Source organism: Mangifera indica, chromosome 5, assembly GCF_011075055.1.
Source record: "Mangifera indica cultivar Alphonso chromosome 5, CATAS_Mindica_2.1, whole genome shotgun sequence".
Lineage (NCBI taxonomy): Eukaryota > Viridiplantae > Streptophyta > Magnoliopsida > Sapindales > Anacardiaceae > Mangifera > Mangifera indica.
The window spans coordinates 20,856,108-20,873,309 of NC_058141.1; the positions used below are offsets into that span (position 1 = coordinate 20,856,108).

Here is a 17,202-nt window from a genome sequence, read left to right on the forward strand (position 1 = left end):
AGATTCACTTTTAGCATTTTCTTCCAATTCAGCCAAAAGACTTAAATAAAGTTAGGAACTCTCAAATGTCCTCTACTTACTGATGTAACTGACTTCATAGTGGACCCAGTCAGCAATTAAGTTTTCATTGCACAACAAGCATTGTATTTGTATATATCAATGCCGCCTCGGCCTCGGCCTCGCCCTACTTTGAGTACTGGGAGAAGCTGGTTTAAATATTTTCAGTATGAAGAAGGCAGGGACTCGCCAAGTGAAGCCCGAAATGTGATCCTAATAATTGTGACTCTAATTGCTTCAGTAACATTTCAAGCTGGAGTCAACCCTCCTGGTGGTGTCTGGCAAGATAATGGTCATGGGCATGTTGCTGGCAGGGCCATTTATGCAGCTCAAAAAGAAGCCTACTATGTCTTTCTCATTTCCAATACTGTGGCTCTTTCTACATCTATTTTTGTAATTGTATCAATCACATACAAGTTTCCTTTTCATTTCGAGATATGCCTTGCCACCGGTGCAATGCTTTTTAACTTATGGATCTGCTGTTTTTGCTGTTACACCTGATGAGTCCGTCAGATATCGATACATATTGCTGGCGGCTGCTGTGCCTTTGGGAGTTGGGTGTTTGATCCAGATGTACAACAAGTGGTCAAGTGATAAGAAACCCAATGGTGTTCAGGATGAGCTTCTGTCTTCTTAGCCAAGCTGTTTATGTATTATGTGACATAAATGTCTGGACATAAGATTATTACTGTACTTTATCTTGTAATTGCTGAGTTACCTTGTTTCTTTCTATATTCATTGTTATGTTATTGAGATTATTGATGTTACTAGACAGTCACACTAGCATTAGAGTATAATCCTTGTCCTCAAACAGCAAAGAGAGATTCACCATTGGCCTAAATTTGAGGACAGGTTCCTTAATGTCATACTCCAACATATGAGTGTAGTAGTGAGACTCTGCAGCACTTAAATACTAGACCTACAGCTACAGGTATAGCAGTTATATCAGATTTGAAATGGCAGAAAGTTTTGTGTGTATAGCCACCAAAAATCAAAATGATTGACAGGTTACTATATAGGCAACTCATGATCCCATCTCTCACAAATTTTTCAGTTCATTCTCTCGGAAACTTTTGATTTTCTGCCTCTTCTATCAATAATCTCAATAATATACTCAAGAGTCAAACCACTTAAAAACATTTTTATTTTTTTCGTGGAATTATACAATTGAACTAACCCAATTTATGCCATTCTATTGGTAAGCTAACAAAAGACGAAAAATTGTCTTGGTCTTTTTTCTCCTAGATTTCGAATATAAGAATATGGTCATACAAGTGACTTCAAAATAAAAGCAATACAAAAAGTAAATAAAATGGCATAAACACAACTGTTTTATGTGTTCTAAGAATGGTCAATATGGCAATTATAATAATAAGACTGTTGGAATTGGAAGTCCAAACCAGTTTCCCTTTTACAAGGTGGGGTATGTGGTAGCATCCCATCTTTCCCTTTCATGGTGTTTCCAAAGTCTAAACTTCCAATCTGTAATTGCACATGCTCCATGTCTCCTTCTGAAGAATCAGTACAACTGTCAAAAGGAACAAATTGTTAAATAACCATAACAAAATACTACTCCCTGTACAGAATTCATTTGTCACCACTCATTTTCCTATCTGCAGAACGTTTTTTCAAGTAGGGATCATTAAAAAAAAAACCACCTATACATGCTTCAGTTAGCAGATAAACACCTATCAACCAAAAAACTTATTTTATTAGTTGACACCCTTTCCAGGTCATATGCCTACAAAAGAATTAAGTTATTAGTTTCAATGATGATTCTATCTTTAATGTAACAATTTAAAAAATTAATATTCGAACTTGAATTTTGTAACCAATAGCATTTTAACTCACTTTTCTTGAATCCTATGAATGAAACCCTCAAACCCAACAATCCTATGGAAGGTCTCTCTCTTTTGCCAAGTCTTTATCAAGACACTCTTTTGTAATTTCTATATTCACTCTACTGAAAAATTCTTTCAATGCTACTAAAATCATTACCGTGGATGTAAATTCTTGCTTGACAAACCAAATAACATTAAAAAACCACTTTGTGTTTGCCTTATTCTACACATCTATTTAACAAGATCATAGTAGATGCTGAGATTTATCATCGGATGCTCATTCTAACTTGCACGAAGCTCTTAATTGTTCATCAACATACAGAATCATAACATGGATAAGAAGAATCAAGCAATAAAATTTGAGCTAATTACTTCCATTGCCAGACTGTAAAGAGGAGTCTCCCATCTGTACATACATACCAAATCATTTGAAATCCGAAGCCCAGAAAAAGTAAACAAATACAAGACATAAGACAAGTTTAGCACACAGAATTATGAGTTCAATTTGCCTACCTAAAAATGGGGAAGAGTGAAGAAAAGAGTCACTATCTACCTTCATATCTAACTACACTAACAGTTTACAATAAGACTTAAACAGCTAGCTGCTGCTGCTTTTGGTGTGAGGTTTCATCTTCATTGAAACACAAGTGTGATCTTCCAATGTTTAAAGATGAATCTGCAATATTTAATGGTGGTTGAGGTTGCAGCATCATCTCTCTCTGAAGATATGAACAGTAAGTGTGAAAAGTGTTGGGTGTCACGTTTAAGCTGAACCCCAATCCAAACAGAAAATCTACTTCAAGAAAGTTCATCTCTGTTGTGCTGATTCCTCCAACTTTTGCATAGTAAGCATTGCTGTAATACCTGAAAGAATCAATCTGTAGCCGTTTAGTATAAGCCAGAGTGCTAAATTTTAAACCATCAACACATTGGCTGAATAATCTTCCTTCATCAGCTGCATTTAAGCTTGATTTTTGGAAGACAGTCTGGGTTTCACATGACTAGAATTATCTTGATCTAACAAGTAAACTATTTTCTTGGAGAATCAATATGCTTTGGCAACTTAAATCATCAGCTTTGCAACTCAATCTAGAAATTTTATATGGTACTTCAAATTCCAGAAAATCCCAGAAAAGAATTCAAGAATCCAGAATTTGTATCTTAAAGTATTCTACCAAGTGAAAAAAAATTAAAAGAAACTTAAAAGTGTTTAAGATTTCAAGAAAACCAAGAACCCAGAAATCAAATCTCAAAGATTCATAACTGACACCACTATGTTAAAGTGAGAAACTTGAAGAACTTACATATCATCCATGAACTTTGCGGCAACCATGACACTAGTGATAAGCAAACGATGAACATTGAAAGAATTGACGGGCAACGAGGGTTGCCTTTGGGCGAACCGATCAAGATAAACATAAGCAACAATGAAGCAAGAGGGACTACAGTTCGCGTACTTGAAAATTCTCTCTAAGTAGCGTTGAATGGAGATAGAAGGGCGAGTTAGGCCATGAAAAACAGAAATTTTCTGGGGCTGGAGTCGACAGTTAATATCGTTGGATTCAGCCGCTCTTTGAAGCAGAGAAGAGAGAAAAGCGATAAGATTTGTCATGACAACCGGGTTCTCTAACTCTGCCATTGATGACCATGTGAACTCTTTGAGCTTTTGTTTATCTGTGAACGCCCCTGTTGAGATATATAACGTTCAGTGTTTATATGAAAATAATAATAATAAACGCGGCCATGAAGTGTAATATTAGTAATTATATATTCTATATAAAATTAAAAAACGCTTAATTTTATGAGTACCCATCAATTTGTTTATACAAACTAATATATATTATCTATTTATAAAATATTATTAGGTCATAAAAAGATCGTTATAAAAAAGAAAAAGAATAATTAGAAACTAATATGAAGAAAAACTCACCAATGAAAAAAAAAAACTCAAAAAAAATGATGAAAAATCATTGAAGAAGATAAATCGACAAACAACCTTTCGATAATTTGTTGAATTCAAACCAATTAGACTTAAACTAAAGTTATAGTTATCCCAACTCAATTTTAGTTTATTCAAATAGAATAACAAATATATTCAATTTGAATCTATCATAAACATGAATAAATGATTAATTACATAATTTATAAAAAAAAAAAACCCCTCAAATAAGTGAATTATGACTTGGATATCATGTCATGTCCCTAGTAGGTGGGGCTTGAGTTGGGTTATGATTATAAATTTCAAAGTTTAACCTGTGGAAGAGGGAACAAAAGCTGGGATTTATGGTGGATTAATGAGTGTCTTTTTATTAAAAAGAAAAGAGACAAGTAGAAATCCTGAACTTTGTGATGGCCATGCCATACTCATCATGTGATTACATGTGGGAAAATTTAGATTTTATTTATTGGATTCCATTTTTTTAAGATCTTGCATGTGTTGTAAATCCATATGCGACTAAGTTGGTGACATAACATGGATTTGTAATGTTGGTCTATAGCACAAAGTATATGCCGCCTTGAGTTTAGTATAATACAATGTTTTCAGGGTGTTACCCCTTTAAAGGGCAGATTCAACGATCCGGCTGGCGGTTAGATCAATCATATTAAATACACGAAACAATATATAATCAACCAGAATTATAACTATTTTGTTGTATGTCTTCTCATAGTTGCTGGCTGCCAACCATACACAGTTATCCTTTTGAGGTTTGTGGAAAACAGTGGCCAAGCTGGAAACATGTTGAGTTATTCTTGGAGTGAAACAAGAGCAAAGCATGTGTTTGTGTATGAGAGTAAAATGTGTGAAACTCAAAAACATAAAAAAGCAAGCATGTCGATTGCATTTGCAATGTAAGGAAGGCATCACAAATCCATGTGCTATCCCATGTGGTTTCTCCCCTAAAAATTGCGACCCCGCATAATTCTCTACCACAAAAATGTAACCTGTATTACTTTTATATCCCATTCTATATACGCCTCCCCTTCCCCACTTGCCTCTTCTATTCATTATTCAATGCAACTGCATGCTCGTGGTCCTTCCTTCTCCTTCAACGCTGCCATTCTTTACTTTACAGAAAATAATACTCTCTTATGCACCATCAAAATGTAGCACATGTGATTTGGACATCTGGGGCTTTGTTTTTTCAGTCATGACTTGAAATGGTTTTATCACCGACGGCTTATTTTGTCAGATAGGCATGGAGTTCAAATCGAAATGCCTAATGTCACTTCATTATTTGCCTCTTTCAAACCTTCGTTTTTTCTTTTTCTGCTGAAATGAAACCAACGGAGCAAAAAGACTCAGAAGAGAATCAAGTTTTTACTGAATTACCTCAAAGACAAAATGAAACCAAATCCACGCAAAGATATATTCCGGTACAATTATAACTGTGGGATGACACTTGGCCTTGGCCCACTATCTCATCTCATCCGAACAGCAAACAACATGCCACTGTCGCCAAAGATTTCTTTCAGCCATGGCCAAGTAGAAAAACAAGAAAATGTTTTAAAAAAATTGTGTCTTTATCTTGATCCATGGAAAACAAAGAAAAGGCTCACTTAGAGAGATCCGAAATGTCAATGTAGGCTTTCAAATATATACACTTCCTGTTGTCAGCATTTCAAATATATATACATTTCCTGTGAAGAGTAAAAGGGTTCTAGAGTTGCAGTATTTGATCAAGACACTAATTCCAAGCGTCACCTGGTTTTCCAACTATGGACTTCATCAAACTGTTACATGTTCAATGAGGGGTGGACAAAGGATTTCATTCTCAGAATGGACTTAAAAGGTAATGAAATTGAATTGTACTTGAATAATCAAAGTTCAAGATTCATCTTGTGTTCTTAAGTTTCAAGAGTTCAGTAGCCTCTTAAAGATTTGGATGGGTGGGAAGTTTTCTCACAATTGGGTATAGTTCTTTCATATCATCTCTTGTATAGTTCTTTAACATGTCTATCTTCGGCCAAGGCAAAACAATGACTACCTCAATCTGAAACCATGAAGTCCTATAAAATGCCCTTAAGGACTTGATCAGAAACCTATAAAATGTCCTGAAGGTAGACTTTGATCTCTAATGTTTTCAACTTGTGCCAAGACAAAAATCAACTTAAATCAACAGAAAGAAAACGTAACAGATGAAAATGTGGCAAACATTTAAAAATACTCAAAAACTCTGAACCAAGTGTAAAGGATAAAATGAAATATCTACTAGCCAAATGCTACACAAGAATACAGTAAATATCAAAACAAAATTTAAACAGGTGAAATAGAGATTACTGGAACCTCTATTCAGGCAAAGCTTACTCCTAGTTGCTGTGAGCAGAACTCATACCTTTAGCACTTTGAAACCTGATGAAGTCCAACAGTGGAAACAATCTACTAAAAGCAAAGTTATTAAAGGTTCAAAAATATTTTGCGAAACCTAGAATAAAAGGAGAAACTGACAAATCACAGGCTACCCTGCAGTTGGCTTAGGAGTGGTTGATCTTCATCTTCAACATTGTCATTGTTATAGTCATTCACTGATAAAGCATTGGTATTAACAGTTTCATCAGTTAAGCCAATCATTGAAAAATAAGCTTTGTCTTTCCGATAATTAGTCTGCCTTAATAGTCCCACCAAAACCTCTTTACTTGCCGTGTCAGATTCTTCATCACAGAGTTTAAAAAAGGTAAGCACATTTATAGGTTTTGGCCTCCAACTCTTTATTCCCTCAGCTGCAAAAGCTTCCTTGAAGCAAGACAAAGCCTCCATAATTCTCTTCTCTCCAATATGCCCTTCAGCAAGAATCTCCCATGTCGTTGAATTTGGCTTTCCTCCCACTTCAACCATGTGATTGAAGAAAGTCTCAGCTTTATCAAAATTTCCTTCTTTGACATAACATCCCAAGAGAAGATTTGCGATTCTAGGGTCATAAGATGACTTAACAGATAGCCATTCCTCATATATATTCTCTATCCCTTCAATATCACCAATCCTAACCAATGATGAGATCATAGCATGGTATCCCAAATTTGGAATGCTAGGAAAAATTGATTTGTAAGCCTTCCATACCCGATATACCTCCTCTTTATTCCCGACACCACCATAGAGACTTAAGAGATAATGATAAGGAATCTTATCACGACCAGTTATTCTGCTCTCAACCCTCCTTAAGCACTCTTCAGCCTTTTCAAACTGTCCCATCTTAATATACATTGTCGCCATTGTGCTGAATGTAGTCCAGTTTGGATTAATGGCTCTATCCATTTTCATCTGTTCAAATATTTGTTCCATTTTTTCTCCAGATCCTTGGGATCCACAAGATGATAGCCAAATGTTATACGAATATACATCTAGTCTTACGCCTTTCTCCATCATTTCTGAAATCATTACATCAATTTTATCATACTCCTTGAGGTTCATATAAAGAGTCATCATTACATTGAATGGAAGTGAGTGCATAGCATAACCCTTATCTCTCATTTTGTCAAATAATAGTTCTGCATCTCGTCTCATTCTAGCCTGAACATAGGCATTCAGAAGAGCCCCATATACTCTCCTGTCCTTTAAAGTGTCACGAAGCTCAAGGAAAAAATCTTCAGCACTAGATATTCCATGAACTTTAGCAATTAGGTCTAACTGAATTGCAGCATCACTAGCAGACAATCTGAACCTCTCTCCCCTATTCTTCATCCAATCATATACCTGCAGAAAAAAGTCACAATTTAGCAACTCAAATCTCTGATACAAAAACGCCTACTGACCCCTAGCCAAGGAAACACCGAAGGACAAATTTTGATCAAAACAACCCAACTAAAGAAGCCCCGGGAATCCAATTGAAACTCAGACAAATATTTTCTCTTCTCTTTCCTCAAAATCAAGAGAAAGTACCTGCCTACCCGCTTCAATCTATTTTACATTGAAATGTGAACTTCACTCGTTCTACTAATTCTGTCCCTAAATATCTCAGGGGCCTAATAGCTCACACAAATTTGCAGCAGAATTGATTCTTTCATATTGCACTAGCTGCCTTTCGAATAGGAAGAACTTAAACTAGGCTTTCCAACAAGACAGTTTAAACTTTGTATGTATATAAAGCTCCATACCAGTTAAAGATTCATCATGAACTTGAAGATAGGCTAGGGCTTAGAACTTTGACTGAAATAACAAATTCCCACAAAACAAGACGCACCAAAAACAGTAAACAAAGACCCCAAAAAAGTTTCGATTGTCTCAAAACCTTGCTTGCAGCATCAATTCCAATTAAAACCAATCCATTAATCTGAAAACAACAAACAAATGCTAAAGAAAGCACCAAAATAATTATTTTTAATTGGTTTTATACCTCAAGAGCTTGCTTGTAGCGCTTGAACTTCCTCAACTCCTTGACAACTCTAGAAAGCTCCCATTTTGTAACCTTCCTGCCACCATTCTCCCACTGATTCAACACAGAAGCACAACCCATTTCAGGGTTCTCCATTAGAGATATTTTCTTGTAAATAGCATTCCACTTGATCATGGGTCTTCGCTCAAAGTCCACTGTTCCATAGTTGTGAATTTGTGATATAGAGCATCTTATGATGGGGAGCTTCTGGTGCTTTACAGTTTGATGGAGGGTAAAGATTGGGACTTTACATGGAAGAAGCTGAGAATAAAAGAGGGTTGAAGAGAGAGAAATGTTGTGGTGATTATGAAGAGAAGGTTGAAGAAACATGTTTCTTCAGAGAGGCGAGCGAGTCCTTGAAGACTAAAAACTGCGAAACGTAGTTATTTTTCTAGATCGTACAGACTGGTCTTCATTCAAGATAAGTAGGTAAACTACCCGAATTTATTGGTTTATTTGAGAATTGAGAGGATAATTTATCAACGCCCCGTAGTTAGAAGAAATTACAATGAACCCCTCCTCTAATCAAATATCTGAACTATGCAGAGCTTTTTGTCAACATTCAATGCAAGAATTATTGGAAGAGAGAAAAAGATCTTTCAATAAAATTGTTGATGCATAGAAACCTATTTAAAAGATGGATTTGGCTGTGACCCAATGGTCAGTCACTTCAGGTTGATGTTTATACTCATTTTACCAATCAGAATGAATCTGATTTGGCTGTGACCTAATGGTCAGTCATTACCAATCAGAATGAATCTGAGGTTAAACCAGACAAATCATGCTCTGTATGGTAAGTTCACTTCAGGTTGATGCTTATACTCGTTTTTACCAATCAGACCAGACTACAAATCATACTTGATAAAATTCTGTGAGTCAACCCAACAAGATGAGCCCTGCTTCAAACCGAGCCATACCACCCTAGAACAACTCATATTAGAATAATTCTTCATGTACAAACATTATTTTACTTATTAATATAATCTATCTGACATATTATCATATATTTAAATAATTTTAAATTTAAAATAAAATAAAAAATTAAATTACTATAGTATGATAATAAGTCAATTTGTTACATACAATTTAATATTATTCAATGCCACTGCCATTGTCGTTAAGAAGAGCAAAAACGGTTTCTCTGCCAAGATCCAGTTGGTCTTGGCAGCTTTCGTATAAATAATATCTTCTTGCTGGTTCAAATTGTCAGAGACAATGCAGGAAATCGGAAAAGGGTAACAAATAAAAATACGTGCAAAAATCCACCATATACAAATTGTAGCATTGCATATTTTGCTTGCAATCAAGGATGTCTGCCAGAAATTAATTTTTCTTTTCCAAACAAAATCACAGGTTTGAGTTCATTGTGTTAATGCATGAGAAAAGAGCCAGAATATAACTACAAAGTTCTTACCCACCATACAAATATAATAAGCAGGACTTAAGGAAAAACAGAACCTCAACGATAATTTTGGTTTTGCTTCCAATATGATATCACAGGCAACTTTTTATCCTCTGTACCAAACCAAATGTGACTATAAAATTATCAATCACATTAAAAAATGAGATAACATCTGCTGAGCGTCATATGGTATGTAAGCAACTGGTTCAAGGTATCAGCAAACTTAAACTTAGAGGTTATCATACTCTGTTACCTGCATTAAAACCATCTAGAAGTTGAGAAATGCAGCTAAAATCTATGTCTTGCACAATGATTTTGGCAAGATAAACTCACAAATATGGAATCGATAAAAAAATCACGAGCATCCTGGCCACTTTTTATGCATGACATCCTTGTTTTCCATGTTTCCATAGACATATACTTTGGGCTCTTTAATCTACAGCCATTAATTGCAAAGAGAATTTTCAGATCTGATAATCTTAGGCCACTGCCTGTGTGAAACACTGATCCTCACCTACCAGTAACAAAGGTGGAAAACTAATTTGGGGATGAACCCTTGAGAAACCATCCACGGTAAATAAACACTTGTATCCATTGACAGAAGAATGCTCACTGTTACACAAATAAATATAAATAAACTACATATGGGTCTTAGCAAAAGGTACTAAATCTTTTTTATGTAATCCAGTGCACATGCATGTCATTTTCGAGTTTATAGATATTGAAAGATAGGAGCAAAAAATGCTAAATCCCAACCTCATTTCATGACATATTTGGCCCAAGGACACATTTGAAAGATAGCATAAAGACAATGGAATACTCACTTCAATAGATAGGTGAAATTTTTCGTATGAAATGCTTCCAAAGGGATGCCTTCTTCTTTGGAATATCTGGCATTATAAGGCACAGTTATGGATTGATAGATAAACCTTGCAAACAGTAAACATGGGTACCGTACACAACATGAAAGAACTGAAGTGTGATGCCAATTACTACCGGCCAAAACAGAAAGGAGAAAAAATTAAACAAAGATATCTCAATTTTTTCCTGGTTCAATAAGCTCAATCTAATTTCCATGCCCTTGTGTTGGTACTGACAATCTTTTTCCTGCACAGCTCACTTTAAATTATCTGTGTCCACAATATTTCAGGCTAGTGATGCCACAATTGTTATAATGTCTAAACATTTAAAAGAACAATGTGGTAAAATTTTTCCTGGTTTAATATACTCAATCCAAACTTCCATGCCATCGTGTTGGTACTGACAATCTTTTTACAGCACATCTCACTTTAAATTATCTGTGTTCCCAGTATTTCAGGCAAGTGATGCCACGATTGTTATAATGTCTAAGCATTTAAAAGAAAATGTCGTTAATTTTACATTTATACACTATGGAGTAAAAATGTGGTATGGCTAGTAGTGAAGTTAACATTGTTTACATACATAAGCAATAATTGAGCATACCTCCATGAGACATCATTTTCACAAAAGCGTGATATTCCATTCATGGCTGAATAAGTATCAATGTGAACCCAATGTTCTTCAGAACTGTCAGCAAGATGACCTACCAAAGAGATGAATGCCCAATATTTGCCACAGCAACAAAACTTAAACATTCTATGAAATACCAAATTCGAAGAGAGGGAAAAAATTAATTGACTGTGATTTCAAAAACAATGTGGCTACAGTTTGTTAGTGCATTTCTATCTGAAACATTTTTTAGCAAGAAACACTCTTGTTGAAAACATTCCTTCACAATTTCATCTGTTAATTACTCTAAAGTTAAAGAGAGAGAGAGAACTCACCAATCTGATGCAAATACTTTAAAGCATAGCCACTGGGATAATTCTCATAGGATGCCATGAAAAATAAGGCAGTGCACCCTAAACTGCAGAAAATAAAGACAATTACATATAGGGAAATAACTCATTATCTATCATAAAGTAAATGACTAGTCATCAAACCTGATTAAAAGAAGCCCTAGCAAAATGATACTGAGAAAATTCCACAAGGATTTCTTCCTATTGATGTAGCTGTAACAAATAGTGCAACAACTATGAATCCTATTAGCAATTGGGAAACATTAAAAATGTTTCAAAATTAAGCAGCAAACAAACTCTTTATTAGTATACTAAAGAAAAATTATTGTTTATAGTACAGCCAAACAGTGTCAAATTCATACATCCCCCCACATAGAAGCCCAACAACAACAGACACAGACTGTAAAGTGTAACATGAATGAGATCACTTGCAGTTGAGAAAAGACATGACAGGCAATGATGTGATTATGGACACGTCTGAAACATAGCACATCAGAAAAGACATGGTGCAGTTTTTGTTCAAAAGGTGAATGAGATGACATGCAGTTGAGGCATGTCCCAGTAAGACTGAACAAAAACAATCTGAGCAAATTAGTGCAGCCTACAACAAACAACAAACAAGAACATACATCCTGTTAGCTGCAACTGCTGCTGATAAGTTGAAAATTGGTACAGAACTAATAATAAATCGAAGCTCCTGCATTGTTTAAAAAGAATATTATTATTATTATTATTATAACCTGCTCACTGACAATTTAAAAATAAAGTGAGTCACCAGAGTTTTCCAAACACCTTGTGAGGAAGCTTAGAGTAAAGTAAAACAAAAGAGAAAACAGGGAAAATATAAGGTAGAACTCTCCTGTCAAGTAAGACCCCAAGCTGAAAACAGGAAACATTGTTAGGAACCATTATGAAGGAAAAAAACAAGATGCCAAAAAAAATTTATAGGTTTGGATACTCACTATACAAAGAGGATAAGCCACAAGCAAAGAGCGTGGAAGGGCTGAAGTGAAGTACCAGTGAAAAGAATTTGTCTAATGAAACATGGTGAAGGAAGGACAGTTAAAATTTGTCTAACTATTACCCAAACATGAAACAGCAAACTGCAAGAACAGAAAGGCTAATCAAGCACCAAACAAAGGCAAGCTCTACAATACGCATGCCAACACTTACCATCACAACCAGTCTGTGGTCAGCTGCTAAAGTCAATCTATGTTGAGGCTTCATAAATGCATTTACCACATTTGGTATGAGATCTGACTAATTATACATTAATTGGGAGAGTTGTGCACCCACAACAAATTTATAAAGGTAACAACAAATTATGATGAATATATCACTCATCAATCAAATTGCAAATGTAGATTCACAAACATGAATTTATAAAGACAAGAGAGAGACCTTAGAGGAGAACCAAGAATATTACTAACATTCTTTTTCAATGTCCACAACAAAGTAAAATGTGCTATGAAAATGTCATTCAACAAGGATACACCCCACTCAGAACTCCGATTTAAAACAGAATTGAACCACAAAACTTCAAACTCAGGCCACACTAACTTCTTCCACAAAATTGAATCAACCATTGTGGTAAGGCCTGCACAAGGAAAAATCATTCATAATTCTATCACAGAAAAATTCTGATGAATAATATTACATAAGAACAATTCACAAACCGATAGACAGTAGAGCAGCTCCAATACAGCATTTCAATGCTTTCCAGAATGAAATTGATTTAGTCTGTCATTTACAAAATGATATTCTTATAACAACGACCAAATATTGATTAGACCTTTTGTATTACAATACTCAGATGCAATAGCAAATGTATAATAGGATGGGAGAATGTAGAAAAGCATATACTTACTCATAAAGAATAGTACTACAGAAAAATTACTCAAGTTAAGAATATAAAGAGAAAATAAAAGCTAATTTCTGTATCATGCAGTGTTTCATTAAGAATATAAAAACATTATATATAAATGGAGGTTTAAGGAGTCTAACATTATATAAGTTGCATCCTCACACAGATGTGTTCAAGGCTTTAACCATCTAAAATTGTCACTTTATAATTCTAGGCCTCATGGTTTTAAAATTAACATAAAGAATTTTCTACATCTTGTTAGCAAACACACATACATATAACTATAATATGTTAGTTCTTCCAAACATTTACTTTGTACAGATTGCAGACAGCCTTGTACTCTCTCTTTCAATATGCAAAATCATAATGAGAATATCAATAATATTCCAGAAAAAGAACAGCAACTTACCAACAAAAGCTCCATGCCAAGAGGACCAAGAAGTAACACCATATCGCATCTAAAGACAATTGTGGTGAAAATCTTATGCAAAAAGAAAACAGGGGAAAATCAAAATAATCTCAAATACATGAATATTCTGAAACTTAAGCAAAAATAATCAAGCATACCAGACAATTTAACATCGTATAAAAATGCCCTTTGAGCCAAAGCCCATATGCCAGATTGACTACACAATTGAGAAAAAATCAGCAGCAGTTATAACATATTTTAATCAATCTTTTTTTATAACCAAAATTTCTCTGCCCCTCACTTGCATGAGCACCAGCACAAAATTGGAGACTACTACAAGACCGCACAACATTTAGCAGTCAAAAAACCCAAATAAAATTATGTCCAGGTAGGGGGCCCCAAGAGAACTGACTTGACAAGAATGAAAGGAAATAAGCAATCCATAGTACAACCATAATGAAATCTACTTCTTATCTAATATAATAAATAATCAATTTCTAAGCCTCATAGAGCTGGAGAGATGAACCAGATACTGAACAAGTCAATTAATATACATTAGTCCTCTAAGCAATAAAGACACCACTTAGAGCTAAGCATGTAAGCAAAAGGAGATCTCACATCAAGTTCTTCAGTCACAAAGCTGAATAAATTTATAATCTCTAACTACCAGAAACAAAAAGCACTTCCATCAACTTCAAGCAAAAATGCACACAATCACAAATTTGACTATGATAGTATATGATGTGCCCCAGAGACAGAGAAACCCAATGATACTAAACAATAGAAATTTCAAGAGAGAACAAACTTGTTTGTGAAGAAAATAGATGATGGTTGAATACAGAAAAGTAATCACCTACAGCAAGAGCTAGTATATTCGGAAGAGGACGTGTGCAATAAAACAGCAAGTGAAACTGAAGCGCAGTTAGTATTACAAAAAAAGCTTCTACTTGATGTCCAAACTTTTTTCCAACCTGCTTATAAACATCGACACATTAATTCAAAGCCCTTGCAGAGAAACAATAGATATATAGTTGATTTTACCATTTTTATTCTATAAAATCACTAGAGGTTATATTTGAAGGAGAAGCAATCCCTCAAATGCATATCATCATATATGCAACCAAAAGATTTAAGCAGACATGAAAAGGCATACCCTAACAAGATCTACTGCAACGCATGAACACAAACAAAAATTCCAGTCTAACTCTTAAAGTTCTTGGATCTCCTAGATTGGACGGTTAACATGACGTAGGCTGGCTACGAGCTCAATCCAAATCAAAGCTATCTTTTGCACAGCTAAAAGTGTATCAGCTTTCTGGATTTTATTAAATTAACTTCTAATAAAAACAATGGAAAAAATCTAGCCATGCAATGCAAAAAAATTATTCGTTTCCTCTTGATAACATTCATAGATGAATATGAACACAGGCACATACCTGAATACGGAAAAACCGCAGGGTAGATAGCAGGATGCAACCCAATGCCAAACGTGCTACAAAATAACAATTATAATAGGTCAATCAAGTTTCAGAAAGGGATTCCCCAGTAATTTATGAAAGCTTAAAGGCATTTTCCATGATTTACCAACCATGATGATATTAAAAAAGACACTTCTACACAATACCAAAACACAAAACTAAACAGAAAAATGGTAGCAAAACATTTTGTCTGATTTACTTTTTCCAGAAACTGCAAATTATTATAAAAATGCACAAGTGCATCATCATGAGAATAATCATATAAGCATCGAAAGAATCAAGACTGAAGTGAACAGTGTGCATCTTAGTCTTTTCAATTTCAAGTCAAAAAGTACTAACACAAACATTAACTATCTCAAAAAGAAAAAAGAAAACTCTGTAAGTTTATGTTTAAGAAGGCACATGGTGCAACATCCCAGCAAAATTCACTTCAATTGAACCTAAATGAAAAGATGAATGTTCCCAAATATAGAAGGGCCCACCTGCAACCAGACCATAAATCTTTGGCAAATGTAGTAAACTCATAATGAATATGATTGGAGATGCCACAATAGATACAAGTATAGCACCTATGAGAAAAAATAAATTTGTCAAAGACTGATGATTCTCAGTTGATTCATATAATAAAAAACTCTAATCAAATTCAGGTATATTCAAGAGGATGGATTCCACAGTAATCAAATCGTAAGTTCAAAAGAATATTTCATGTACCCCATATCTGCAAACATTAGAAAAATCAGTTATAATCCCTTGTCATAGGGCAAAAAGAATTATAAAATCTTAATTGAAAATTTAGTTATAAACTAAAAAACAAAAAGGATATCTCTTACTCCTATAAAACATCCCTCAATGATGTGGGTTAAGCTCAGGAAAATAAGCTCTTACCCAGATACCAGGGGACTTCTCACTTGAGTTAATGACTTCAAATTTGTATATAGAGTAGATATATTACTAGTTCAATGTAATAGAAAAGACATAACAGACAAACACAAATGTATTCAGCTTTAGACAAAATGAGGCTTACCAATAAACGTGCGAGGAACAACTCCAGGGAACTCCAAATGATCATACTGAAGTGAGAAGTAAATATTTGAAATCCAATTCAGGTCCAAACTCCAATGAAATTACAACCCACCAGAACTAACAACAATTTAAATTAATAAGCTTAAAACAGATAAGTGAACTTACATTATCCAAGCGATGCCTATGATAAAGAATATCGTGCATTGCCTTCACAAGACAGGAAGAATCACGTTAAATTCAATATTGCATCACCATGTATAATCAAGGCCCGCAATATTCAAATTTCAAGATTTGTATAATCAACCCCAAGGATTGTACTATCAAAAATTCTAATCTTGAATTGAAAATTTTGAAGACTCACTTTGTATAATCAAGGCCCGGGACATTCAAATTTCAAGATTTGTATAATCAATTCCAAGAATTGTACTATCAAAAACCCTAACTTGAATTGAAATTTTGAAGATTAGGGTTTTAGATAATAAAAATCTTGCAGTAAAAACGTTAGGGTTTTTTATTGTAGGAAACAATAAATTCAAATATTTAAGCTATTATTATACCCCAATTTTTCTTGGCAATCAGGAATTAACAATTTTTTAGTTCGAGAAGAAGAGTGGTAATTACTTTAGTACCTGTACGTTAAAGCTTTCCTCAACCTTAGTGTAGGGCACCATTAACACGTAAAAAGCAGCCACTGAACCCAAAAGCAAGTCGTAACCTAAACAATTTATCTACAAACTATGAGACGCAATTGAGAATTATTCACATTATCTGATAAGGTGATTAAAAATGAACTATAATCACCATAAAGCTTGAAAATTTTAGAGGATTTCCACGCCATTCCAAGTTCTGTTTGCAAGGAAGACGGCGTGCTTCTTATCTTACGAAAGAAAATATAATAATGTAAAATAATAAAGTTGCTTTAATGCTGTAATATTGAATA

The 17,202-nt window shown here is 34.5% G+C and overlaps 3 protein-coding genes across 6 annotated transcripts; all 3 read right to left on the reverse strand.

Annotated features, from left to right (window-relative positions):
• Positions 1–1,252: 1,252 nt before the first annotated feature.
• LOC123216081 (cyclin-U4-1-like) lies at positions 1,253–3,605 on the reverse strand. Of its 2 annotated transcripts, XM_044636442.1 has the most exons (3): positions 3,203–3,605; positions 2,452–2,762; positions 1,253–1,585 (listed from the first exon to the last, which is right to left on the reverse strand). In XM_044636442.1, the coding sequence occupies exons 1-2, from the start codon at positions 3,535–3,537 to the stop codon at positions 2,489–2,491; spliced, it is 609 nt and encodes a 202-aa protein (XP_044492377.1). In that variant the 5' UTR covers positions 3,538–3,605; the 3' UTR covers positions 1,253–1,585; positions 2,452–2,488. The 2 variants fall into 2 exon arrangements, with proteins under 2 accessions (XP_044492377.1, XP_044492376.1); XM_044636441.1 differs by lacking the exon at positions 1,253–1,585 and having other exon boundaries at positions 2,246–2,762.
• Positions 3,606–6,074: 2,469 nt separating this feature from the next.
• On the reverse strand, positions 6,075–8,837 carry LOC123215299 (pentatricopeptide repeat-containing protein At1g02150). Its single transcript, XM_044635335.1, has 2 exons — positions 8,228–8,837; positions 6,075–7,587 (listed from the first exon to the last, which is right to left on the reverse strand). Exons 1-2 carry the CDS (start codon positions 8,594–8,596, stop codon positions 6,349–6,351), a joined length of 1,608 nt encoding a protein of 535 aa, XP_044491270.1. The 5' UTR covers positions 8,597–8,837; the 3' UTR covers positions 6,075–6,348.
• Positions 8,838–9,576: 739 nt separating this feature from the next.
• On the reverse strand, positions 9,577–17,202 carry LOC123215301 (dol-P-Man:Man(7)GlcNAc(2)-PP-Dol alpha-1,6-mannosyltransferase). Of its 3 annotated transcripts, none has more exons than XM_044635336.1 (21): positions 17,064–17,201; positions 16,892–16,977; positions 16,428–16,469; positions 16,264–16,309; positions 15,722–15,808; positions 15,198–15,253; positions 14,615–14,732; positions 13,920–13,978; positions 13,762–13,833; positions 13,165–13,228; positions 12,982–13,085; positions 12,451–12,522; positions 12,281–12,367; positions 12,118–12,185; positions 11,633–11,701; positions 11,474–11,556; positions 11,133–11,232; positions 10,493–10,558; positions 10,187–10,280; positions 10,002–10,104; positions 9,577–9,921 (listed from the first exon to the last, which is right to left on the reverse strand). In XM_044635336.1, exons 1-20 carry the CDS (start codon positions 17,098–17,100, stop codon positions 10,024–10,026), a joined length of 1,491 nt encoding a protein of 496 aa, XP_044491271.1. In that variant the 5' UTR covers positions 17,101–17,201; the 3' UTR covers positions 9,577–9,921; positions 10,002–10,023. The 3 variants fall into 3 exon arrangements, 2 of the variants coding, with proteins under 2 accessions (XP_044491271.1, XP_044491272.1); XR_006502004.1 differs by having other exon boundaries at positions 10,183–10,280; positions 17,064–17,202; XM_044635337.1 differs by lacking the exons at positions 10,002–10,104; positions 10,187–10,280 and having other exon boundaries at positions 17,064–17,202.

Bases quoted from the DNA above. Each gene is read 5' to 3' on its own strand.
- LOC123216081 (XM_044636442.1), bottom strand. From the start codon at position 3,537: ATGGCAGAGTTAGAGAACCCGGTTGTCATGACAAATCTTATCGCTTTT. The intron at 2,763-3,202 runs GTAAGTTCTTCA...TGATTCTTTCAG, and splicing joins GCAAAGTTCATGGATGATAT to GTATTACAGCAATGCTTACT.
- LOC123215299 (XM_044635335.1), bottom strand. From the start codon at position 8,596: ATGTTTCTTCAACCTTCTCTTCATAATCACCACAACATTTCTCTCTCT. The intron at 7,588-8,227 runs GTATAAAACCAA...TTTTTTCTGCAG, and splicing joins GCTACAAGCAAGCTCTTGAG to GTATATGATTGGATGAAGAA.
- LOC123215301 (XM_044635336.1), bottom strand. From the start codon at position 17,100: ATGGCGTGGAAATCCTCTAAAATTTTCAAGCTTTATG. The intron at 14,733-15,197 runs GTATGTGCCTGT...GTTTATAAGCAG, and splicing joins TGCGGTTTTTCCGTATTCAG to GTTGGAAAAAAGTTTGGACA. The intron at 11,702-12,117 runs GTATGTTCTTGT...TATTTGTTACAG, and splicing joins GCAGTTGCAGCTAACAGGAT to CTACATCAATAGGAAGAAAT.